The sequence below is a fragment of the Anomaloglossus baeobatrachus genome, chromosome 4 (assembly GCF_048569485.1).
Source record: "Anomaloglossus baeobatrachus isolate aAnoBae1 chromosome 4, aAnoBae1.hap1, whole genome shotgun sequence".
Taxonomy (NCBI): Eukaryota; Metazoa; Chordata; class Amphibia; order Anura; family Aromobatidae; genus Anomaloglossus; species Anomaloglossus baeobatrachus.
This window is the reverse complement of record NC_134356.1, coordinates 364815824-364842839: the sequence shown is the minus strand read 5'-3', so window position 1 is coordinate 364842839 and position 27016 is coordinate 364815824. Positions and strand designations below refer to the sequence as shown.

At 43.7% G+C, this 27016-nt stretch overlaps 1 protein-coding gene across 1 annotated transcript in view; it reads left to right on the top strand.

Annotated features, from left to right (window-relative positions):
• Window positions 1-27016, top strand: part of ABCD2 (ATP binding cassette subfamily D member 2) — a 121381-nt gene that overhangs the window by 46306 nt on the left and 48059 nt on the right. Inside the window, exons 6-7 of the mRNA XM_075345136.1 lie at window positions 1078-1223; window positions 19641-19786. Of these exons, the coding sequence (XP_075201251.1) occupies window positions 1078-1223; window positions 19641-19786 (292 nt within the window). The remainder of the gene's footprint in view (window positions 1-1077; window positions 1224-19640; window positions 19787-27016) is intronic.

Below are 27016 nucleotides of genomic sequence, written 5' to 3'. Positions count from 1 at the left end.
TTGCCCAAGCACCTCCCTAAAGGGGAATGGGCCCTAGTTACCTGATGGGTAAGGGAGTACTAGCCCTTTAAGACAAGGTGCGCAGACCATGCGAGACAGCTGTAGGGACTAGGGATGGGGCAGCCACTACTGAGCGGCCAGTAAGGTGAGAGTGACGGTGTTCCCGTCGGGGGAGAGGGGCAGGACAGTGTGGGGATGCTAGTAAGGGTGTTACAGTAACCCTGCCCCCACCAATGATTAGAAGCTTTCTGCATATGCGCAGTGTACACAGAAAGCTGCCAATTAGTGGTATGGGCGAGGTTATACAAAGTTCAGCAGTCATAGAATGGTATATCACTAGCAGATGAAACAGTGACCAGAGTTTCTGCTTTTGGATGGAGTAGCATAAACAGGGTGACAGATGTTATTTAAAAGTGACCAAATCTTATACAATCACATATGTGAATAATTTTGTCAGTTATGAAAGATATCTCTCAATTGCTAGCATACCAGTTCAGATAGGAGCGCTCAGGCAAGTGTTCAAGTAACAATTGTCTGGAACAAGATGATTTCTAAAGTCAGTGGGTGTAATAATCACATAGTAACCACATGCAATGAAACAAAATTACAGATCTTTCTTGTTAATTTTCATTTAGATAACTGTTTCTGTCAATGCACTAATTACTACTTAATTTGCATTGCTGCCCAAATAGTGCATGGTGTGACATTTCAGGATTTTAAGAGTCAAATATCACATTGGTTCTTGGCTTTAAAGTTTTTACAGTTTGGTAAAATCTAAAAAAAAAGACTTTTTATTTTAGCTGATATAAGTAATTTTAACACTATTCTTCAATTTAAGAATGTATTTTATAGTGGCGGTGCGCCTTTGTTATTGGTGGGGAATGAAATACAGTGGAGACCACTCTGATTACCAAATAATCTGTAGTTAAAATATCCAGTCCAAAATGGAAGTTGTCATGTCCAATACTACATCACTTAAAAAAATGTATCTAACTTGCATTTTTTTTTCCATTACTATTAGCTACAGAATCGTTCCTTAGCTCCAGAGACAAGTAAGCATTTGACTTATCTCTCTAGGTAAAAGAAGGAATGCATCTCCTGATTACTGGCCCCAATGGTTGTGGTAAAAGTTCCCTGTTCAGAATTCTAGGGGGTTTGTGGCCAGTTTATGAAGGTGTCCTGTATAAGCCTCCACCAGAAAAGATGTTTTATATCCCACAAAGGTGTGTATTATTTTTACTATCTAATTTTCATTGCGTTATTTTTGTTTAGTTGTGATAGATAAAGAGCCAATCGATTTGCAGGACTCTAGTCCATCGGCCAGGTCAGTAATCTTTGGCCACTGGAGTGAAAGCCTGCAAATCTTTTTACCTCCTTATATCCTCGACTCCTCTTTTCATTAGCCAGGCTGGCATGATGCTGTCATTACGGTGTGATGCCCAAACAACATCGCACCAGCCCTATTAATCAAAAGAACAGCCGGGAATGATAGGACGTAAGGAGACATGCAGGCCTCCTGTCCAGCGGTCACAGGTTACTGTCCTGGGTGATGGAACAGAGTCCCGTGAATTTATTCTTTCATCGTTAGTTGCAATAATGCTATTGTGCTATTCCTTAAAGGGGAATTCCAGTTATAACAAGTTCATAACTGGAGATAACCCAGTATTATCACCATAAGTCCCTCAGATTCAGAAACCAGCAGCATTGCACATGTGCACATATTTTGGTGATCAATGGGCGTCCAGCAGTTGGACCACCACCTTTATAGCAGTTACTTCCTTACCTATGGATAGATGATGACTTGTTTTATGTGGAATAACCATTTAAAGGGGTTGGCCACTGCTTTTACATTGACGGCCTATCCTAAGGATAGTTCATCAATGTCTGATCAGCCGAGATCCAACACCCCGCACCACAACCAATCAGCTGTTCTCGGTGCTGGCGGTGGCAGCAGGCAGCTGGAAATGCTCAGTTCTGGAGCTGCCCCGTCAACTGATGACGGTTGCTGCCGGGTAGTGCACATCCGCCTCCCATTCGAATCAATAGGAGGCGGATAAGCCTGCGCGGCCGCTATCAGAAGATGGAGCAGCTTCGAAACATTTTCGGCTGCCTGCTGTCGCTGCTAACACCGAGAACAATTGATCGGCGGGGGTGACGGACGATCAAACATTGATGATCTATCCTAAGGATAGACCCAACAATATAAAAGTAGTGGATAACCTCTTTAAAGCTAGCTTCTGATTACCCAGAATATCAGGAAATTATTCACAAAATTGCAATGTAATATTAGATTTACAACACTAGACGCAAAATAAAATAGTTAGGAAGTTCTTATAATTAAGTAAGCAATAATATTTAAAGATATGTGGCTAGCGGTTCTTTTGGGCTTTTTTTTAAAGTTTTTGGTTTTTTTTAAATCAAATTTTATATATCTTTATCGAGACCATCTGATAAACCAGAAGAATTAATTACATACATAAACTAGGTAATAAATATTAGATTTTCAGACCATAGAATCTCACCATTCACTAGAATAGAAGTGCAATTGTTGGGAGGACATTTGTGGATAGGTGATAAATGTAACATTTGGTGTGGAGAGATTATATATATATATATATATATATATATATATATATATATATAAACATTCATACATTCATGAATAGATCTGATTAGGCTGGTCTACATATATTAAAAAAAAACATGTCAGAATGGCTATGTAATCCTGATATTAAGATTGGCAATTTATGAGTCCGTCTTATTTTAATATTAGAAAGTTATACTTTACGTCCATTCTGAAATGGATTATTAAAGTAAGGGCTTCATCCTTTTCAAGCCTAAGAGATTGTTTTCTTAATGTATGTAGTTTATCTTGTAAAATCTGGTGACATACATCCTTTATGATGATATGATGACATTTGGTAATAGTATGTGTTACCTTTTATACAAATAAAACTTTGTACAACAATATTCTTTTTCTGATCTTAGATTTTAGTTTTGGAATATTTTGGAATAAATTAAGAGTATAAGGTCGATGTAAGACTAGCAGTGGTGCTTAAGGCTGCCATGCAGCCCCCACAGTTTGTGCAATGTACAGGACTCCAACAGGGCAGTGCAAAGAAGCTTTTAGAAAGATGCAGTGTGGCCTGGAAAGCCCTTTAAACCTTTGTAAATAGTATGTACTGTACAAATAGGAAATAACTAACTAAACATTTAACAGTTTTTTCAAAACATGTTTCCATATGTGCCTTCATCTTGGGTTTGGCTTGGTGAGAATAACTAAACTGCACATTAACAGATTGAACCAATTCCGTTTGACCAGCTTATCCAGATACAATATAATCCTTCTTACTGCTGCTTAGATTGACATAGGCTTCTTTCATCTCCTCATTTGGATCAATGTGTGTTGCATTATACATCTTTTTATTCTAGCAATAAGACTTCAGAATTAGTCCATCTGTTATGGTTTCTGTCCAGTTAGAAATATACGGAAATAACAGTGCTAAACAGGTATTTGGATTTCTGTTATACTGAATGGTACTTAGAAAGATCCTGGTTGTGACTGGTTCATGCAGCACCTATTTATTAAAATGATGGCTGGGCCATACCTGACAAGCATTTATTACCTATTGTGTCCCCCATTTTCCTTGTAGATTGTAAGCTTGTGAGCAGGGCCTTCACTCCTCCTGTAACTGTAGAGTTATGTGTTACTTTGTAATGTCTTTATTGTACATGTCCCCGCTCAATTGTAAAGTGCTACGGAATATGCTAGCATCATTAGCGTAGCTTCCAGGGGGGCAGAAGGGGCAACCGACCTCTGAGACCCACCCAGATCTACCTCTACTATAAGGCCTAAGACACACGGTGTGAAAATCGGAGCGAGTGGGATGCGATAAAACATCGCATTCCACTCGGACCAATATTAGCCTGTGTGTTAGCATCCATAAGCGATTATTTTCTCAGCCCTAATCGTACTGAGAAAACAATCGCAGCATGTTGCGATTGTAATGCGTTCCTGGTTTCTCTCACCCTCATTCAAGTCTATGGGGCGAGAGAAAAATCGCACTGCACTTGCTCTACACCGGTGTATCGCGAGTGCAGGGCGAGAATGGCAATAGCTGGCTACGGAGGAGAGAGGGAGATAAATCCCTCCCTCCCCTCCTCAGCGTCGGTCTCCCCTCCTCAACACTGGCCCGCCCCCCCGCAGCTGAGGTCCAATCGCATGATCGGACCTCAGTCGCAGTGACACTCGCATGACACTCGGCTCCTGCTGTGCTGCCAGCATGAGCCGAGTGTCATGCGAGGATCGCAGTAGATCCCCGTGTGGTCCCGGCCTAAACGATAGGTGTGCACATCAGATAAACTCTGCAGTACTATAGGGAGACATTACTCTGCATTACCGCTCTCATACAAGGCGGGAATGTAGCATTTCATGGGATTCTGCATGCCCTGGCACAATGACATCACCATATTGGTACGCACACGCCTTGGACCTGCATGCCGGCAGACACCTCAAAATCATTTGGTAAGTATAAGATGTTGTTGTGTTATTTACTTCTGGAGAAAATAAAGGGGGCCATATTACAGTATGGGGGATACTGGGAGGCATATTACAGTGTGGTGGAAATGCTTGGGAATATATTACAGTATAGAGGAAATACTGGGGGCCATATTACGGCGTGGGGGATACTGGCTACCATATCACAGTGTGAAGGGAATACTGGAGGCCATATTACAGTGTGGGGGAAATAATAGGGGTTATATTAGTGTGGAGGAAAAACTGGGGGCCATATTATAGCATAGGGGAAATACTGGGGCGTTATTACAGTGTGGTCGAACACTGCAGGCCATATTACAGTGTGGAGGAAATGCTGGGGCCATATTACAGTGTGGGGGAAGTACTGGGGTCATATTACAGTGTGGGAGAAATACTGGGGTCATATTATAGTGTGGGGAGAATACTGGGGGCCTTAGTACACTGTGAGGTTAATACTCGGGGGTCATGTCATAGTGTGGGGACCATATTACACTGTGGGGGGAATACTGGGGCCATACTACAGTGTGGGAGAAATACTTGGGGACATCCATGTAGTGTGGGTGGAGTACTGAGGGCCATTAGTGAGTGTGAGGGCCGTCATACAGTGCAGGGAGGGCTACTGTGGAGCCAGTCATGCTGTTTATCTAACATGGTATGTATGTGGGAGCTGTGAGGGGCATCATGCTATTTAGAGGGGAAGAATATATGGGGGCACCCAGAAGACATTATTAAATGTTAAGTTGTCACTTAAGATGCATTATTGTTATAGTGGCACTCTGTATTGTGAAATGGGCACGCTGGGGGTATTATTACTCTCTAGAGAGCAAAATGTGGACACTGTTTTCTAGGGCACTTGCACAGGGCAATAATATTTTCTTGTGGGCAGTATTACCATCTAAAGGACACAAAGGAGACATTTTACTGTGTAAGAGTCACACTGCTGGATACTACAGTGCCTTGCGAAAGAATTCGGACCCCTTGAATTTTACCACCTTTTTCCACATTTCAGGCTTCAAACAGAAAGATAAAAATTTTAATGTTATGGTGAAGAATCAACAACAAGTGGGACACAATTGTGAAGTAGAACGAAATTTATTGTTTATTTTAAACTTTTTAAAAAAATAAATACTTTGTAGCGCCACCTTTTGCTGCGATTACAGCTGAAAGTTGCTTGGGGTATGTGTCTATCAGTTTTGCACATCGAGAGACTGAAATTCTTGACCATTCTATCTTTGCAAATAGCTCGAGCTGAGTGAGGCTGGATGGAGAGCGTTTGTGAACAGCAGTTTTCAGCTCTTTCCACAGATTCTCGATTGGATTCAGGTCTGGACTTTGACTTGGCCATTCTAACACCTGGATATGTTTATTTGTGAACTATTCCATTGTAGATTTTGCTTTATGTTTGGCATCATTGTCTTGTTGGAAGACAAATCTCCGTCCCAGTCTCAGGTCTTTTGCAGACTCCAACAGGTTTTCTTCAAGAATGGTCCTGTATTTGGCCTCCATCTTCCCATCAATTTTAACCATCTTCCCTGTCCCTGCTGAAGAAAAGCAGGCCCAAACCATGATGCTGCCACCACCATGTTTGACAGTGGGGATGGTGTGTCCAGGGTGATGAGCTGTGTTGCTTTTACGCCAAACATATCGTTTGACATTGTGCCCAAATAGTTCGATTTTGGTTTCGTCTGACCAGAGCACCTTCTTCCATATGTTTGGTGTGTCTCTCAGGTGGCTTGTGGCAAACTTTAAACAACACTTTTTATGGATATCTTTGAGAAATGGCTTTCTTCTTGCCACTCTTCCATAAAGGAAAGATTTGTGCAGTGTACAACTGATTGTTGTCCTATGGACAGACTCTCCCACCTCAGCTGTAGATCTCTGCAGTTCATCCAGAGTGATCATGGGCCTCTTGGCTGCATCTCTGATCAGTCTTCTTGTTTGAGATGAAAGTTTGGATGGACAGCCGGGTCTTGGTAGATTTGCAGTGGTATGATACTCCTTCCATTTCAATATGATCGCTTGCAAAGTGCTCCTTGGGATGTTTAAAGTTTTGGAAATCTTTTTGTAACCAAATCCGGCTTTAAACTTCTGCACAACAGTATCACGGACCTGCCTGTTGTGTTCCTTGGTCTTCATGATGCTATCAGCGCTTTAAACGGAACACTGAGACTATCACAGAGGAGGTGCATTTATACGGAGACTTGATTACACACAGGTGTATTATATTTATCATCATCAGTCATTTAGGACAACATTGGATCATTCAGAGATCCTCAATGAACTTCTGGAGTGAGTTTGCTGCACTGAAAGTAAAGGGGACGAATAATATTGCACGACCCACTTTTCAGTTACTTATTTTTTAAAAAGTTTAAAATAAGCAATACATTTCGTTCAACTTCACAATTGTGTCCACTTGTTGATTTTTCACCATAACATTATAATATTTATCTTTATGTTTGAAGCCTGAAATATGAGAAAAGGTTGAAAAATTCAAGGGTTCTGAGTACTTTTGCAAGGCACTGTATGTGGAGTTCTAAGAGGATCAGTTATAGGGACACATATGACAGTAGCGGCTCACCATTGGGGTATCAGCAGGATGAGGAGTTTGTGCAGGCTGAGAATAGATGTGGACAGGGCTGGAAACATGAGATGTCAAATGTGTCATAATGTCTGCAGATGAGTTGGAGCTGGAGAAGTTGTGATATTGGTCTGGCCAGATGAAAAAGATGAGAAAAGTGAACGACTCCCATCAGAAAGAACGTCAGCTGTAAACCACCATCTATACGGTATTCTAATAATGTATATGTTCCACAGGACTGGTATCTACCACTATATGGTCACCGTATGGTGGTAATACCAGTGTTAATCTTTGTTCAATGATTTTGAATAACACTGCCATCATCTGCTGTGGTTCCCCTATATGTATGATTTAGTTTGTGCCACTGTAGCTGTACACATGGTTGAATAAACCTAAAAAAGGGACATGTGCAGCCAAAATGAATTTAAATAATTTAATGTTGTTTATTAATAGAATGTAAAAAACAGAGACAGGCATAGGATAGATGGGGGTTCTCTAGGGGGCAACAAAGCCAGCAGGAGAATAGATACTGGAAATAAACAGATGGTAATGTATCGTAATTATAAAACCACACATGGGCAATGTAAAAGTTGCAGTAAATACAATACTAAATGCACTTGCAACAGAATAAATGAATGAACAGTACAAGAATTAAGCTGCAAAAGCAATGACTCATGAGGGGGTGTAAAATCAGTGCATACCCATGTGTGGACTCCTGCTGGATTGGCGCCACACATTAATCCCTTCACTGTTCATTCATTTATTATGTTACACCTGCATTTAGTATTGTATTTATTGCGATTTTTACTTTGCCCATGTGTGTTTTTATAATTACCATACATTACCATCTGTTTATTTCCTGTATCTATTCTCCTGCTGTTTTTGTCGCCCACTAGTGTCTCCCCCATGTATCTACGCCTGTCTCTGTTTTTTATATACTTTTTAATGTTTGGGGTTTTTTTGCTATTTGTATTAATAAACAACATTAAATTATTGAAATTCATTTTAGTTGCACAAGTCCCTTCATTTGGTTTATTCAGTCCTTCTGGTGTTTTTCAGCTGTTTTATTTCACTGGCTTTGTTGCTTGAGACTATATTTACCTTACCATATACCGTGTGGAAAATAAGTATTTGATACACTGCTAATTTTGCAAGTTTTCCCACCTACAAAGAATGGAGAGATCTGTAATTCTTAACGTAGGTACATTTCTACTGTGACAGATAATAAAATAAATAAAATTAATTTAAAAAAAATCCAGAAAATCACATTGTATGATTTTGAAATAATTAATTTTCATTTTATTACATAAAATAAGAATTTGATACAATAGAAAAGCAGAATTTAACATTTGATACCGAAACCTTTGTTTGCAATGACAGAGGTCACATGTTTCCTTTAGCTCTTGGCCAGGTTTGCACACACTGCAGCAGGGACTTTGGCCCACTCCTCCATACAGATCTTCTCCAGATCTTTCAAGTTTCGGGGCTGTTGCTGGGCAATATTGAGTTTCTGTTCCCACCAAATATTTTCACATTGGGTTCAGGTGTGGAGACTGGTTAGGCCACTCCAGGACCTTCTTATGGAGCCACTCCTTAGTTGCCCTGGCTGTGTATATCTTTAATGCTTTTACTGAGGCAAGGAGATTGTTGGCCAAAATCTTGCAATACATGACTGTCATGATCCAGGACCGGTATTCCTTGCTCCAGAGTTTCCCAGACCCGGCCTGGTCATGTCAGGGTTTAACTCCCATCAGCCTCGTTCTGGTTTCAGGAGACTCTGTATCTGGTTCCTGCACCCGCATTCCAGTGCTGGTTATAGTTTTGCTCTGCAGCCTGTGACTGGCTCTGGTGAGAGTTCCTGTTTGATCTGACTCCTTGTTACCGGGCCCTGACCTGTACCCTCCCCTGTATGTCCGTATGTCCCAGTCCCTGACTTCCCGCTCCTGTCAGTTGTTTACCCATCCTGGTTCATCCTCCTTCCTGTCTTTATGTCTCTCTCCTCACTCTCCGGTCTTGTCTTCTGTTCCCTGTGTCCTTTGTGTTTCCCTCTGCATACCTGATCTCCCGGCATTCGACCTCGGTTCTGTTTTCTGACCCAATCTCGATCCTCCCTTGGCAGTGACTTGACTTTCCGGCTTGACCCTAACTGCTTGACTACTCTATTGCCCCCTGGTGCTTCGCCTGTGAACTTCCTGCTGAAGTTACTCTGCTGTACTTCAGCCTACTTTCTCTTACAGTGTTACTTTGACTATCCTTCACTACTGTGCTGCCACCTAGTGGTGTATACGATGTACTACATCTTACCAGCCCTTTGTACAGCGTGACATTCACCCCATCCATCCTCCCTTCTATACAGTGCATTCGTCCAGTCCCTTTTGCAGAAAAGAACCCCCAAAGTATGACGTTTCCACACCCATGCTTCACGAATAGGACGGTGTTCATGGGGTTGTACTCATCCTTCTTCTTCCTCCAAACAAGGCAAGTGAAGTTGATACCAAAAAGTTCTATTAGTCTCATCTGACCACATGACCTTCTCCCTTGCCTCCTCTGGATCATCCAGATGGTCATTGGCAAACTTCAAATCGGATTGGATATGTGCTTGCGAGAGCAGGGGGACTGTGCGGCGTGCCCGTCAGGATTTTAATCCATGATGGCATACTGTGTTACCAACAGTAATCTTTGAGAATGTGGTCCTAGTTCTCTTCAGGTCTTTGACTAGATCTTCCCGTGTAATTCTTGGCTGTTTTCTGACCTTTCTCAAAATTATCCCTACCCCATTAGCCAAAACCTTGCATGAAGTCCCAGACTGAGTAAGATTGACACTCATCTTGTCTTTCTTCAATTTTCTAATACTTGCACCAACAGTTGTTGCCTTCTCACCAAGCTGCTTGCCTATTGTCCTGTAGCCTATCCCAGCCTTATGCGGGGCTACAATTTTGTCCCTAGTGTCCTTAGACAGTTCTTTGGTCTTGGCCATGGTGGAAAGGTTGAAGTGTGATTGATTGTGTGGACAGGAGTCTTTTATATAGGTAACAAGTTCAAACAAGTCAATTAATATAGGTAGTGAGAGCAGAGTAGGAGAGCTTCTTATTTCATGCAATAAAAAGCAAATTAAGTATTTAAAAGTCTTAAGGCCCTGTGAAACACAGAGATAAATATTTGCCAGATCTGTGGTTGCAGTGAAATTGTGGACAATCAGTGCCAGGTTTGTGGCTGTGCACAAATGGAACAATATGTCCATAATTTCACTGCAACCACAGATCTGCCAAAGATTTATCTCTGTGTGTGACAGGGCCTATTCATTGTGATTTTATGATTATTTTAGAAATGCTTTTGACAATATATTGAGAACTAAAGCCTCCAAAGATCAGCAGAAAAAAAGAACAAGAAAGACTACTGTAACTTTGTGGCCCCCTACTGGTTTATTCAGTGATAGTACCATATATTGCGGTTTAACTTTGCTTGGTAGAGTGCACATGAACCTTGCAATTAACTCTTAGATGCTAATTACAGGGCTACATCTTTCCTTTAATACGGTTTGCTATTGTCACCATTATCTATCTAAAGCTCCCTACATTGGCATCACACATTATAATTATCTGGACTAATCCAAGAAATGTGCTCCCATGATTTTGAAATCCAGCACAGGGGAGTGCAATTAATGTTTCCAAGGGACCGCATGAAAGCCTGTTGTGGAGGTCCTCCAGAACAACAAGCCAATTTTAATTCTACTTATTATTAATACTGTTATTTTATTATTAATTTTCATTAATTTGTATCAGTTAATACTGAGCAGAATGTTGACTAACTGCGACTGCTAATACATGTTACCATAGGACTTCTTGTGACATGTACTCTTACCTGTTGGAGCCAATAAAAAACATATAATTGACATTTAGAACATTAATACAAAGCAGTAAGTGCTTCTGCTTCCCTTATTCAGCCCTTAAACTTTGATCAACAGCTCCCTCCACATATTATGAGGCCCACACAGCCACTCACACACAGTGTGATGGACGACACACACCGTGTGACGGACTCCACAGCCCCTTGCCTCAATATGATGAAGCCCGCAACCCCCACACATACAATATCATGGACCGCACAGCCCCGACACACAGTATCATGGACGACACAGCCTCCACACACAGTATCATGGACCGCACAGTCCCCCACACACAGTAACATGGACTGCACAGGCCCACACACAGTATCATGGACCACACAGCCCCCCACACACAGTATCAGAGACCGCACAGCCCGCCACAGACAAAATCATGGACCGCAAAGCCTCCATACACAGTCTCATGGATTGCACAGCCCCCACACACAGTATCATGGACCGCACAGCTCTCTACACAGTCTATGACGCTCCCATAGCTACCTACACAGTGCTTGATGTCCCCACAGTCCCCAACACTGTATGATGGCCCCGCAGTTTCCCTCAACTACCGACTGACCAAAAAAAAAATCAACTACTCACATAGTCCCGTTCCACAATACACTGTTGTGGTCTGTGTAGCATGTAGACTGAGATTTCGAGCAACAGGCTCATTGTAGTGATGGCATCGTGCCTGCTGTACTGAGACTCAGTCACAAAGGCTGATTAGTGGAAAAGGGAACCGACAGCTCCCTGTTTCACAATGTAGTTCACCAATATCATAGGATAGGATGGGAAGGGTGGCCACGTGGTGCAGTACGTCACTGTTTCCAGCGCTTTGGCTGTCTGTGGTTCGAACAAGAATAGCCAAAAGACTGGATGGGTCCCACAAGCCTCACTTTGTCCAGGATTAGTCTAGCACATTCTGCCAATATCCCATCCACAGAGGTATGATTGATGTTTTAGCAAGGCCCTGTCCACCTCCTTCCTTTCCTATCGCAGGCCGCATACCTGCACCGAGCTTGCAGGGAATCGCTGTGCCAAACGTCCAAAGTAAGGCTATGTGCGCACATTGCGGATTTGTTTCTCCAGCGAAAAACGCAACTTCTGGCAGAAAAACGCACCTACCTGTGGAAAAAACGCACTAAAAACGCATGCTGTTTTACCGCTTTTACATGTTGTTTTTGGTGCGGATTCACCGCATTTTTGCCTGTGGTTTTGTCCCTGCGTTTTTTTTAACATTGCCAATGGCAAAACACAGGGAAAAACACAGAAAAGAAGTGACATGCTACCTCTTTTTGCTGCAGAAATTCTGCAGCAAAACCTGTAAGGAAAAAAGATGCAACGTGCTAACAGCATTTTGGATTTCTCATAGACTTTGCTGAGGAAGGACTGCATGAAGCTTATAAGCAAAAACTGCACCAATTCTGCAGCAATTCTGCCGCAAAACTGCATCAAAAACGCATTGTGCGCACAGGGCCCAAGGGCCCATGCGCAGGATTTGTGACTTATAAACGAGGTGGAGAGGGCTTTGTGAACGTAATATCGGCATGATTGGCTAGACTGTAAAGCTATGGGCACACACGTCTTGTAAGACTATGTGCGCACGTTGCGTACAGTACAGTCACTGCAGAAATTCCTGCGCTTCAAATCGCTGCAGAAAATGTCCGTAGTGAAAAAAAAAAGCCGATTCCATGCGCTCTGCCTGGAGCTCCTGCCATAGACAGAGCAGGGGCTGCCGGAAAAGCGCACGGAAGAAGTGACATGTCACTTCTTAGAACGCGCGCTTCGGGCAGCAGCCGAAGCGCTGCGCTCTAAGACGCCACGTGCGCACGGCCCCTGCACAATCTCCAAAGCTTATGCAGGGGACGCAGGACGCATGCAGTTACGCTGCGCTACAAAGCGCAGCGTAACTGCATGTAATTACGCAACGTGCACACCTAGCCTAATAGTCCAGGTAATTCTAATTTGTAGCGCTATGATAGCAAAAAGTGAATTTTGCAAAAATGCAAGGGACTTTTTTTTCATTGGGAATGATAAGAAAGACTCTATGTTAAAAGACATACAGTGGGTACGGAAAGTATTCAGACCCCTTTAACTTTTTCACTCTTTGTTTCATTGCAGCCATTTGGTAAATTCAAAAAAGTTCATTTTTTTTTCTCATTAATGTACACTCTGCACCCCATCTTAACAGAGAAAAAACCCCCAGAAATGTAGAAATTTTTGCAAATTTATTAAAAAGAAAAACTAAAATATTACATGGTCATAAGTATTCAGGCTCTTTGCTCAGTATTGAGTAGAATCACCTTTTTGAGCTAGTACAGCCATGAGTCTTCTTGGGAATGATGCAACAAGTTTTTCACACCTGGTTTTGGGGATCCTCTGCCATTCTTCCTTTTAGATCCTCTCCAGTTCCATCAGGTTGGATGGTGAACAATGGTGAACAGCTATTTTCAGGTCTCCAGAGATGCTCAATTGGGTTTAGGTCAGGGCTCTGGCTAGGCCAGTCAAGAATGGTAACAGAGTTGTTGTGCAGCCTCTCTTTTGTTATTTTAGCTGTGTGCTTAGGGTCATTGTATTGCTAGAGGGTGAGCCTTTGGCCGAGTGTGAGGTCCAGAGCACTCTGGAAGAGGTTTTCTTCAACGATATCTCTGTACTTGGCCGCATTCATCTTTCCTTCAATTGCAACCAGTCGTCATGTCCCTGCAGCTGAAAAACACCCCAAAGCATGATGCTGCCACCACCATGTTTCACTGTTGGGATTGTATTGAGCAGGTGATGAGCAGTGCCTGGTTTTCTCAACACATAACGCTTAGAATTGTCACCAAAAAAATCTGTCTTTGTCTCATCAGACCAGAGAATCTTATTTCTCATAGTTTGGGAGTCCTTTTTGTGTTTTTTTGTAAATTCTATGCAGTCTTTCATAAGTTTTACACTGAGGAGAGGCTTCCATCGGGCCACTCTGCCATAACGGCTCGACTGGTGGAGGGCTGTAGTGATAGTTGACTTTGTGAAACTTTCTCGTATCTCCCTACTGCATCTCTGGAGCTCAGCCGCAGTGATCTTGGGGTTCTTCTTTACCTCTCTCACCAAGGCTCTTCTCCCACAATTGCTCAGTTTGGCTGGATGGCCAGTTCTAGGAAGAGTTCTGGTGGTCCCAAACCTCTTCCATTTAAGGATTATGGAAGCCGCTGTGCTCTTAGGAGCCTTGAGTACTGCAGAAATTCTTTTGTAACCTTGGCCAGATCTGTATCTTGCCACAATTCTGTCTCTGAGCTCCTCGGGCAGCTCCTTTGACCTCATGATTCTCATTTGGTCTGACATGCACTGTGAACTGTGAGGTCTTATATAGACAGGTGTGTGCCTTTCCAAATCAAATCATATCAGTTTAATTAAACACAGCTGGACTCCAATGAAGGAGTAGAACCATCTCAAGGAGGATCACAAGGAAATGGACGGCATGAGACTTAACTTTGAGTGTCTGAGCAAAGGGTCTGAATACTTATGACCATGTGATATTTCATTTTCTTGTTGAATAAATTTGCATAAAATTCTACATTTTTGTTACGATGGGCTGCAGAGTGTAAATTAGTGAGAAAAAAAAATGAACTTTTTTTGAATTTACAAAATAGCTGCAATGAAATAAAGAGTGAAAAATGTAAAGGAGTCTGAATACTTTCCGTGCCCACTGTAGATGCATGGCTGTTATTCACTTATAGTTGTAAATCCTGCTGACAAGTTCCCTTTTATATGTGTGGTTATATTGATTACGGTACTTAGTTTGCCTTGGTTTATATTTAGTTTTACCTATTAGTGGATATCATGTTCTATTTTAATGATGAGCTAAAACATTAAAAATAATCAGTAAATAGGTAAAAACTGATGACCATATTGCAGAAATAAGTATAATATATAATTACAACTTTTGATAAACCCACATATTTGTACATTGAAGCAGGTAGATTTAATTGTACTTTTGTCCCATAAATCAGCATACACGCACTGTGGGACTTTGTGTAAACAGAATGTACAGAGAAATTATAGATATTCATTAATACTTCATAGAGTTTTAGTTATCATGTAAACTCCCACAAGCTTTTGTTTGTCAAAAAGACACATTCATCTTCATTATTGATAATAGATGATTAGAGATAGGCAAATCTGCAGATGTTCGGGTTCGGCGGGTCCATCCGGACTTATAAAAACAAACAAAAAAAAAAAACCCAGTTCGGGACCAGACTTGATGTGATCTTAACCCCAGACACGGAACCCTATATAAGTCTAAGGGACTCCAACTTAAGTGCTATAGAATGTTATTAATTGCTAGAGGGCTGCAGAAGGAAGCAAAATGGGGATTAAAGAAGGAAAATTATACTTACCGAGCATCTGCTCATTAAATCTCGTGACTAATTACTGCTTCCCCCCCAACCTCTGTTCCAGCTTGAGTAATTGATTGCAATCAGACTGACAGCATTCCGGCGTTCGTGATTGGTTGCCCTCACGCTAGCTGTCTGGGTCCCGGAAGTGGAGTGTAAAACTAAATAATGGGATAAAATGGCATGGGGTCCACCATATTTTTTAATACCCAGCGTAGATAAAGCAGACAGCTGGAGACTGCAGCCCTTATCTGTGTCTGTTATCTTGGCAATGCATCAAAACACAAGGGAACCCATGCAGATTTTTTAAGTTATTTAAATAAATAATTTTTTAAAAATGGCTTGCGGTCCCTCCAAATGTTGATATTTATCCAAGATTAAGCAGACAGCTGGGCGATGGTATTCTGAGACTAGGGGCGCCCATGATTATTGGGCTGCCCCCAGCCCAAAAATAGCACCCCATAGTCACACCAGAATTGGTGCATCCATTAGATCCTGGTGATTTACCCAGCTCATCTTGATTGCCCTGGAGCGGTGGCAATGCACAGTCACATTAGAAAACGTGACCGATCACTGCGGCGTCATGGACACATTGACGGAGCCACAACTGTGAGCGGTGATGTTAGTGAGTTCACCTGAGGTCACAGTTGTTGGTTCCCACGGTACTCCAGCTGTAACCTTAGGTGAACTCACCTCAGGTGAACTAATCTCCAGGCGGAAAAACTCACCAAAAATCTGATGCGTTTTTGACACGATTTTTGTGCTTTTTTCCACCATTGAGTTAAATGCTGCCATATTACTGGATTATTGACTTCAATGGTGCCAGTTAATCAGGTAATTCGACACCATTGAAGTCAATAATCTGGTAAACCAGCACCATTGAATTTAATGACAGATTACAGGATTTGAGTTCAATGAGTTCATTTCAGGTGAGTTTACATGAGGTCACAACTAGGGTAACGTGTGTCCCTAATGCCGCAGTACTCGGTCGCGTTTTCTAATGTGACTACCCACTGCGACCTCAGGATGTAGCAGTGCCGGAATTGTTGTGGAGTGGATTACGTCCGATATGCAGGAGTGTTTTGCGGGTTAATAAATTGGAGAAAGAGGGAGTTTTTTGTTATTTTTTTAAAATAAAGTATTTTTCTCTGTGTTTTGTGTTTATTTCACTTTACTTACACGATTAGTAATGGGGGGTCTCATAGACCCCTACCCCTGACCAACCTCAGGCTTGATGGCAGCTGATATTTTTTGATAAATCACAGCTGTCATTAACCCCTTATATTACCCCAATTGCCACCGCACCAGGGCAATCGGGATGAGCCGGATAAGTGCTAGGCTTGACCCATCTAATGGATGTGCCAATTCAGGGGTGGCTGTGGGCTGCTATTTTTAGACTAGTGAGTGCCCAATAACCCTTGGCCTTTCCAGTCTGAGAATACCAGCCCCCAGCTGTCTGCTATATTTTGGCTAGGTATCAAAATTGGGTGGAAATTCATGCCGTTTTTTTAAATTATTTATTTAAATAAGTAAAAAAAAGTGGCATGGGGTCCCTCGTATTTTGATACACAGCCAAGATAACACACACAGCTGGGGTATGTAGCCTCCAGCTGTCTGCTTTATCTGCGCTGGGTATCAAAATACGGGGGACCCTATGCCATTTTTCCCAATTATTTATTTTTACACTGCACTTCAGGGTCCCAGACAGCTAATGTGAGGGCAACCAATCACAGACACCGCCACAACGGCAGTGTGACTGCAAACAATCAGAGACGCTGCCACTGAGGGTGGGCGGGGAAGCAGTGAATATTTATGAGATTTAATGAGCGGATTTGGAAGCAGTGTGAGAGCAACGTGGAAACTCGTTAAGTACAATTGTCCTGCTTTAATCCCCATTTTGCTTCCTTTTGTCTTTTTTTTTATTTTTATGTGTGGCGGAACCCAAACAATAACATGGATTTACCTGAGAAGTCCGTGCTCAGGGTCCATGCACGGACACTAAGTGTCCGTTATGGACTCCGAACTTTATAGTTCAGGTTTACCCATCACTAAGGATGATGCACAGCACATTTTCTTCTTTCTGCTATCCAATATTTGGATTGTTCTGGCATACTTGGTCCATCTTCAAGAAAAAGTTTTTCTATATCAAATGCATGTAATTTTGACAAAAAAATGTTGTGATTGAGTTTCATTCAAAATGTTGCACCATATGTATTACCAACTGTAGAATTAGTTAACTTGGAGTCCATCAGTAAGTTCACCATGATGGTCTAACTGGAGAGATTGTGTTTTTCAGCTACCTTCTTCTGAGCTTTTCTAAGCTGACTTGAGACCAGTGACCACATGAAAGTTGAATATTTCTAGAAATAAAGCGGAGAGAAATTAAATGGGAGAAAATTAACTTTATGCCTTCCGACAGCCTCCAGCTTTCATTTATAGAGGTGTGCTGGCACGGCGTCGGTTACAGCTCAGTCCATAGTGAGTGGTGACTGTAAGTCTGGGGCAGATGTAGAAACTTGGCACTCAAAATAAATGTGAATAGTGGTGTGAGATGAACTTGTAGGACCAGCACAAGCACAGACGTTTCGGTCAAAGACCTTCATCAGTGTGCGCGCAGGGAGTCCTCAAAAGGTATAGCAACTTCGCAACTGGCGTAGTCGGGTATGACGCTTTGTCCACCACTGTCTATGTGGCACGCACACTGCTGAAGGTCTTTGACCGAAATGTCTGTGCTTGTGCTGGTACTACAAGTTCATCTCAATAACCACTATTCACATTTATCTTGAGTACCAAGTTTCTACATCTACTTTAGATGGTTTTGGACCCTACTTTAGCACCACCCCAGAAGTACAGTTTATATCAACTCTGTAAGGCTGGGGCCACACTTGGATTAGTGCGAGTGCTCGCATGACACAGCTCACGCTCGCAGCACAGCGGGAGAAGAGTGTCATGCGACTGTAGTCCAATCCTGCAATCAGACCACAGCTGTGGAGAGGAGGGAGGGATTTATCTCTCCATCTCCTCCATTGCCTGCCGATGCAAGACTCACATTGCACTCCGCTGTAATGCGAATGCAATGCGATGTTTCTCTCGCACCCATGGACTTGAATGGGTGCAAGTGAAACAGGATTGCATTCCACCTGCAGCATACTGCGATTGTTTTCTTGGTCCGATTAGGGCTGAGAAAAAAAAATCGCTCATGGGAGCTGCCCCATACAGTAATATTGGTCCGAGCGGAATGCGATTTTTTTCACATTCCACTCGCTCCGTATTACTCGCCATGTGTGCTTGCCCTAAGAAAAAAACACGGAAGTTAAGCTCACAAATATGTCTAATGCATCTACAGGTGCGTGGTGACTGTAAGCACTCCCCAACACGGACTGACAGCCATCTCTGAACTGATAGGCTAGTGAGCAAGCTGTCAGTGAAAGTGCTGGGGCGTGATTACAGCTCAGTCCATAGTAAGCAGTGACTTTAAGCACGCCCCTGCATTGACTGACAGCCATCTTTGCACTGATACGCTGCTGAGTGAGTAGCGAGTGAAAGTGCTGGGGCATGCTTAAAGCTCAATCCATAGTGAGAGGTGATTGTAAGCACGCCCCAGGACTGACTGGCAGCCGTCCTTGCACTGATACACTGCTGAGCAAGCTGTTATTGAAATTGCTGGGGCGTGCTTGCAGCTCAGTAAATAGTGAGCGGTGACTGTAAGCACGCCCCAGCACTGACTGACATCCGTCTCTGCAGTGATACACTGCTGAGCAAGCTTTCAATGTAAGTCCTGTGCTTACAGTCACCACTCTCTATGCTCGTGGCTATAACTTAAAGCCAGCCTTCTGTTGGGAGGAATAAAGTTAATTTCCTCCCAATAACCAAGCTTTCAGTGCAGTGGCCGGAAAACTGTAGAACACTATTAACTTGCAGATTAGCCCCATATCTGACAGTTAATAGTGTTTGGGGACATGACAGGTTCCCTTTTAGGGTGAGACTACATAGTGTGGTTGCCTACTTAAATGATACCCCGTCCACCAATATCCAGCAATGGAAACAGCATTATGAAACCAAATTGTCTCGCTAATGCCCATCATTGGCAGTAGAATGGCTGGACATGCGGCTAGCCACCAGGCCAATCGCACATGTCCTCTCACTCTTAGCAGAAGACCTTTGCTGTTTAATGTTTTGTATTAGTGTATGGGAATAAACATTTGTATCAAATATCTACTTATATACTGAATGCAATGCGCTTTATATAATCTTTGAATTTTTTTTCAGGCCATATATGTCAATTGGAACATTGAGGGATCAAGTAATCTACCCTGATTTAGTGGATGACATGCATGAAAAAGGATATGAAGATGAAGATCTTGAGCGTATTCTTGACATTGTACATCTAAATCATATTGTACAAAGGGAAGGAGGTACATGTTTTCTTTCTCTACGGCTCATTAGAATGCCTACTAGGCCTCTCTGTACAATATCTATAAAACTCCTTGATTGTATTACTATGCAGATATCTACTTGAGAACGCAGGAGCTTATTTTGAAATACTCTACTGAGTCTTTGTCTAAACTCCATGATTTTCAGGCTGTATTTTCCAGTTTTCCAGTATTTTAATCAGTTCAGATGTATACACTATTTTTGTCTTTTATATGTATAAAATGTTAGTCATAATCCTACAGCTAGTTGGACAACATATATTGGTTTTCTGACTGAGTGTTTAGTTAATTTGTAGAGCGACTTTAGGCCCTCCACTTTTACAAAGCCCCAACCACTTTTAGAAAAGTTTTTGGCTAGTACAAAAGTAGCTAAATTTTGTCTTGCAAACAAATTTGTTAACACCAGAAAACTTCTTTTATGTATTTTTATTTTTTAATATAAATATTTTTCTCATTGCTTTTCTTTCGCATTGATGCTAGTATGACATGGATTGGCTTATTGACTCAATCCCATCAACATATATAAACATAAACTCATAGTATCATAGTATCATAGTTTTTAAGGTTGAAGGGAGACTCTAAAGGCTGCTTTACACCAGACAATCTATCGTGCGATAGATCGTCGGGGTCACGGATTTTGTGACGCACATCCGGCATCGCTGGCGATGCCGGCCTGTGTGACACCTCCTAGCGACGCAGTATCGCTCACAAATCGTGAGTCGGGTACTGCTCGCTAGGTTCCATAATATTGTTTAATTTAGTTGACCATCGTTTTCGTGGTAGCACACGCCGCTCCGTGTGACACCACGGGAACGATGAGCAGCTCACCTGCCTCCCGCGGCCGCCGCCGGCTCTATGTGGAAGGAAGGAGGAGGGCGGGATGTTTACGTCCCGCTCATCTCCGCCCCTCCGCTTCTATTGGCCGGCGGCCGTGTGACGTCGCTGTGACGCCGAACGTCCCTCCCACTCCAGGAAGTGGACGTTCGCCGCCCACAGCGAGGTAGCACGAGAGGTAAGTATGTGTGACGGGGGTTACTAACTTTGTGCGACACGGGCAGCGATTTGCCCGTGACGCAAAAAGGACGGGGGCGGGTACGATCGATTGTGAAATCGCACAATCGGTCGTACCGTGTAAAGCAGGCTTAAGTCCATCTAGTTCAACCCGTAGCCTAACATGTTGATCCAGAGGAAGGCAAAAAAAACCCCAATGTGGCAAACAAGTTCCAATGGGGAAAAAATGTCCTTCCTGACTCCACATCCGGCAATCAGACTAGTTCCCTGGATCAATACCCTGTCATAAAATCTAATATACATAACTGGTAATATTTAATTTTTCAAAAAAGGCATCCAGGCTCTGCTTAAATGTTAGTAGTGAATCACTCATTACAACATCATGCGGCAGAGAGTTCCATAGTCTCACTGCTCGTACAGTAAAGAATCCTCGTCTGTGATTATGATTAAACCTTCTTTCCTCAAGACGTAGCGGATGCCCCCGTGTTCCAGTCGCAGGCCTGATTCTGAGGATATATTCATACATAGCACCTTTCACATGGCTTTTAGCAAATATTCTATACTAAAATCTGCTGGAAAAGCGCAGACAATCTGCCACCAGTTTTTTCATATGGAAGATCCATTTTGCCAATATTTGGACATGTATTTTTCTGACATGATTTTTAAAACACTTTTAGAGTTTAAGTCCACTTCTCTTTGAAGAGGCAATTTGCATATTTAATTTCCCAGAGGAGCATTAGATGGCTTATCAGCCTCTTTACACTGGCATGTGAGGCCTATCCCTCTCCGCAAGGAGAAACGTTCCTCCTTAGACCCCAATCAATTAGAATCCTGAAGTGTCATGCACACGTTGCTTATTTGTGATTTGCAGATTTGGTGCAGAAAATAATCGGCAGCATGTCGATTCTTTTAGCATTTTTGCAGCGTTATTTCACCCTTTAACTTCAGTGAAGTCAGTAAAAAATGCTAGAAAAACCCAGGTATAAAAATGATTGCGGATTTGCTGAGTATTTGTTGCATTTCTGCTTACTTTTTTTGCATGTGTTTTTAGACAGCAGTGAATGCTATAGAGATAGCCCTGGTGCTGTGGCAGTCGGGGTAATGGTAGTTTGTGTTCATATCAGCTAGCATCAATCCCTGGTGTTAGTAATGGAGAGGCGTCTTTCAGACACCCCCATTAATAACCCAGTAAGTCCAAAAGAAAGAAAACACATACAAAAATACTTTATTTGAAAAAAGACTTCCCCACTCTTTCCTTGGTTTACCATTTTAGAAAAAAAATTCCATGCAGGTCCACTGTAGTCCAGGGATTGCGACGTAGTCCACAAATGGAAACCTGAAAGACATAAAAAGAGAGAAATAAAAATGAGACACTGTCCCTGATTCACCAATATATTGGAAGACAAAGTTCCCAGCTCTGATGTAGTCCAGCGGTTTCCATGACATTCCTCGATTACCTATCTCAAAAGCTATGCAGCATCAGAATGAGGCGCCATAAGCTTTGAGCAGCAGCCAATCTCAGCTCATGCTGTGCACCACAAGACCCTGGACATCGATGAGCAGTTACATCAGGAACGCCCCGCTCATCACTCTGATGATTGATGACATCAGGAACATCACCGCTATTCGGTGTCCCGGGTCTTGCAGTGCACAGCGTGAGCCGGGACTCGCTGCTCCTCAAAGCCTATGGAGCCTTGTTCTGACGTTTCATAGCCTTTGATCCAGGTAATCGAGGAACGTCGTGGAAACCGCTGGACTACGTTGGAGATGGGAACTTTGCTTTCTAATAAATTGGTGAACAAGGAACAGTGTATTGTTTTTGTACCTCCATTTTTATGTCTTTCAGGTTTCCTTCCCTGGACTCCGTTTGAATCTCTAGACTACGTTGGACCCATATGGATTTTTATTTTAGAAAATGGTGAACCAGGGAAAGTGTGGGGTGGTGTTTTTTCAAATTAAGTATTTTTGTGTGAGTTTTTTTCATTTCACTTCCTAGGTTAGTATTGGGGCTGTCTGGTAGACGTGTCTTCATTGCTAACACCAGAGCTTCATGCCAGTTGACATTACACAGCTGACATCAGCCTCAACTACCATTACTTTGATTGGTACCACACCAGGAAGAGCTTGGCAAACCTCCAGAATTGGCTCATCTAATGTGATTTGCCACTTCTGGGCGTCTGTGGACTGCTATTTTTAGGCTGGGAAGGGACAAATAACAATGGACGTTCCCAGCCTAATAATATCAGCCCCCAGCTGTCTGCTTTACTTTTGCTGGTTATCAAAAATAGAGGGGACCTCACATAGTTTTTTTTCATGAATTCATTCATATATTTATTTAATCATAAAAAGCTGTCCAATAAGCTGCACAGGTTGCAATTTTATTATATAATATGTCAGGGGTTGTGCAATTATATGTCTATATGTCTGTATGTCTATATATCTGTCTGTCTCGCTCTATCTATCTCTATAGCATTCATTGGTGTCCAAAAATGCTAGAAAAACACAGGGGAAAAACGCGTGTAAAAATGCCTCAAGCCGGGCGTTTCAGTCGCTGTGTTTTTCTTGCTAAGAGATGCAGAAATGGTGTAGAAATTTCTTCACCCAAATATTCAACGTGTGCGCAGAACCTAATGGGTCAATATTTCAGGATTGCCACTTCCAATAGGTGGCACCAGAGTTCAAGTCCATTTTGTCTGAACATCCAGTTTGCATATAAAACATTTCAATAAGCATCATGTCACTTAGAGTTTTTGATTTACTATTCTTTTGATTCCCTCTAAAACCAAATTAACAGCAGTAATCAGTAAAAACATTAGTTTTTAGCATTTACCTTTTGTGCCTCCCCTATTTCCTCATAGATTGTAAGCTTGGTAGTAGGGCCCTCACTCCTCTGTTTACTTGTTGAGTTATGTGTTAGGCTGGGGTCCCATGTCTAGTAATCATCAATTAATAATGGATCCATTAGACATCTGTTTGCAAAAAAGTTGTGCAAACACAACTTTTTCATCAGTTGTTAATAATGGATGTCGGCCAGATCCGTTTTTAACATGTGGGAATCTATGGAGGACAGATCTGTTTACAGATTGCTATTTATCGTCCATTTGTAACGTATCCATTAAGAAAATAACAGATCCGTTACAAATGCAAGTACAGTGGATGGCTAAATAGCAATTCATTAACGGATCCGTTGTCCATAGACTCCTATGTTAAAAAAACGGATCCGGAGAAACAAGTTTCCCAACGAATCTGTTCTGATGACTAGTGATGATGTCGCTAGCGTTCGCACCCGCCCCCGTCGTTTGTGCGTCACGGGCAAATCGCTGCCCGTGGCGGACAAAATCACTCTTACCCGTCACACATACCTTTCTAACGACGTCGCTGTGATCAGCAAACAGCCTCTTTCTTTGTCGCTCCTAAATGGGAGACCCAGACAATTGGGTGTATAGCTACTGCCTCCGGAGGCCACACAAAGTATTACACTAAAAAGTGTAAGGCCCCTCCCCTTCTGGCTATACACCCCCCCGTGGGATCACGGGCTCCTCAGTTTTTATGCTTTGTGCGAAGGATCCACGCATAGCTCCACTGTTTAGTCAGCAGCAGCTGCTGACTATGTCGGATGGAAGAAAAGAGGGCCCATACTAGGGCCCCCAGCATGCTCCCTTCTCACCCCACTTTCTGTCGGCGGTGTTTGTTAAGGTTGAGGTACCCATTGCGGGTACGGAGGCTGGAGCCCACATGCTGATTCCTTCCCCATCCCCATTAGGGCTCTGGGTGAAGTGGGACTTTACCGGTCTCCAGGCACTGAGACCGTGCTCCTTCCACAGCCCCCGGAGAATCGGCTGGATATGGAGCTGAGTATCGTCAGGGACAGGGCCCTGCTTCGTTAAGGTACTCTGTGTCCCCGGGCATACCGCGCGCACACCGCAGCATGCTGGGCGTGTTAGTGCGCCGGGGACATCAGCGCTGCTGCGCTTGTGCCATTCCTCACTACAGCGCTGCTGAGTGAGTAGACTTAGTACGAACGGCCGCGCCGGCCGCTGGGGGTCAGTTTTCACTGCGACGCGGCTGGGACTTGTGGTGCGCCGGGGACTTCCGCGCTAGCCGTGCATGTATGACGGCCGCGCTTATTACTACAGTCCCCGGCTTTTGCGGCCTAGTTCGTTTCGTTCCCGCCCCCAGACCTGCCAGTCATGGGGAGGGCGGGACGCTGTACAGACCATCAGCGCTGAGGGCTGGAGTCTGCTTTACATACTCCAGCCCTCACACTGGGCACAGTGGGACGCCAGTTTCCCACACTTTGTTTGTGGCACGCCCACGGTCCGCCCCTCCTCACAGGACGCCGGCAGCCATTCCTGTCTGCACGCTGAGCTGGAGAGGGGAGACTGGGAGACCCAGACACGGGATTCTGCGACCTCACACCCGCTTTTCAGCGGGCGGTAAGCAGCCCTCAAGGGCTCACCCCCACTTGTGCCGAAGTGTACTTTGTATTTTTGTGCTTGCATGCTATACATTACACTGTACGGTCGCTGGTGACTCTCTGCTATATACCCTCCTAGGTTACTCAAGGCAGACAACAGCATGTCGTCCGCAAAAAGCAAACGTGCCAAGGCACAGACTTTATATGCTGCTTGTACCGCATGTGGGGCTGCTCTACTGGCAGGTTCCACTGACCCCCATTGTGTGCAGTGCTCGGCCCCTGTGGCACTTGCTCAGCCGGGGCCGCTGCTAGAGGTGACCCAGGGAGAACCACCTGTGAATGCTGTCCAGGTGACAGGGACGGAGTTTGCAGTTTTTGCTGACAGATTGTCTATGACTATGTCTAAAATTCTTGAAACATTGCAGTCTAGACCAGTAACTCAGACCATGGGCACTGTTGAATCATTGCTCCCTGGTCCCCCTCAGCTGGAACACTCCCGAGCTCAGGAGGTGTCGCATGCACCCCAGGGTGACGACTCTGACTCGGACGACAGTCCCAGACGGCCTAAGCGGGCTCGCTATGAGCGGCCCTCAACTTCATCACACTGGTCAGGGTCCCAGCTGGACGACTCTCGGTGTGATGAGGCGGATGTGGCTGATCAGGATTCTGATCCTGGGACCGTTCTCAATCTGGATACACCTGATGGTGACGCCATAGTGAATGATCTTATAGCGTCCATCAATAGAATGTTAGATATTTCTCCACCAGCTCCTCCTGCGGAGGAGTCAGCCTCACAGCAGGAGAAATTCCATTTCAGGTATCCCAAGCGTAAATTGAGCACTTTTCTGGACCACTCTGACTTTAGAGACGCTATCCAGAAACACCACTCTTATCCAGATAAGCGTTTCTCCAAACGGCTTAAAGATACACGATATCCTTTTCCCCCTGACGTGGTCAAGGGCTGGACCCAGTGTCCCAAGGTGGACCCTCCAATCTCCAGGCTTGCAGCTAGATCCTTAGTTGCAGTGGAAGATGGGGCGGCACTTAAAGATGCCACTGACAGACAGATGGAGCTCTGGTTGAAATCCATCTATGAAGCTGTTGGAGCGTCGGCGCCAGCATTCGCAGCCGTATGGGCACTCCAAGCTATTTCAGCTGGGCTTACACAGGTCGACACGGTCACACGTACATCTGCTCCGCAGGTGGCGCCCTTGACCTCTCAAATGTCTGCATTCGCGTCTTACGCGATTAATGCTGTCCTAGACTCTACGAGCCGTACGGCAGTGGCGTCTGCCAACTCCGTGGTTTTACGTAGAGCCTTGTGGTTGAGAGAATGGAAGGCAGATTCTGCTTCCAAGAAGTGCTTAACCAGTTTGCCTTTTTCTCGTGACCGACTGTTTGGTGAGCGTTTGGATGAAATCATTAAACACTCCAAGGGTAAGGATTCATCCTTACCTCAACCCAGACAAAACAAACCCCAACAGAGGAGGGGACAGTCTGGTTTTCGGTCCTTTCGAGGCTCAGGCAGGTCCCAATTCTCCTCGTCCAAAAGGACTCAAAAGGATCAGAGGGGCTCAGATTCTTGGCGGACTCAATCACGACCAAAAAAGGACAGCCGGAAGAACCGTTACCAAGACGGCTTCCTCATGACTTTCAGCCTCCTCTCTCCGCATCCTCGGTCGGTGGCAGGCTCTCCCGCTTTGGCGACATTTGGCTGTCACAGGTCAAAGACCGTTGGGTGAGAGACATTCTGTCTCCCGGGTACAGGATAGAGTTCAGTTCTC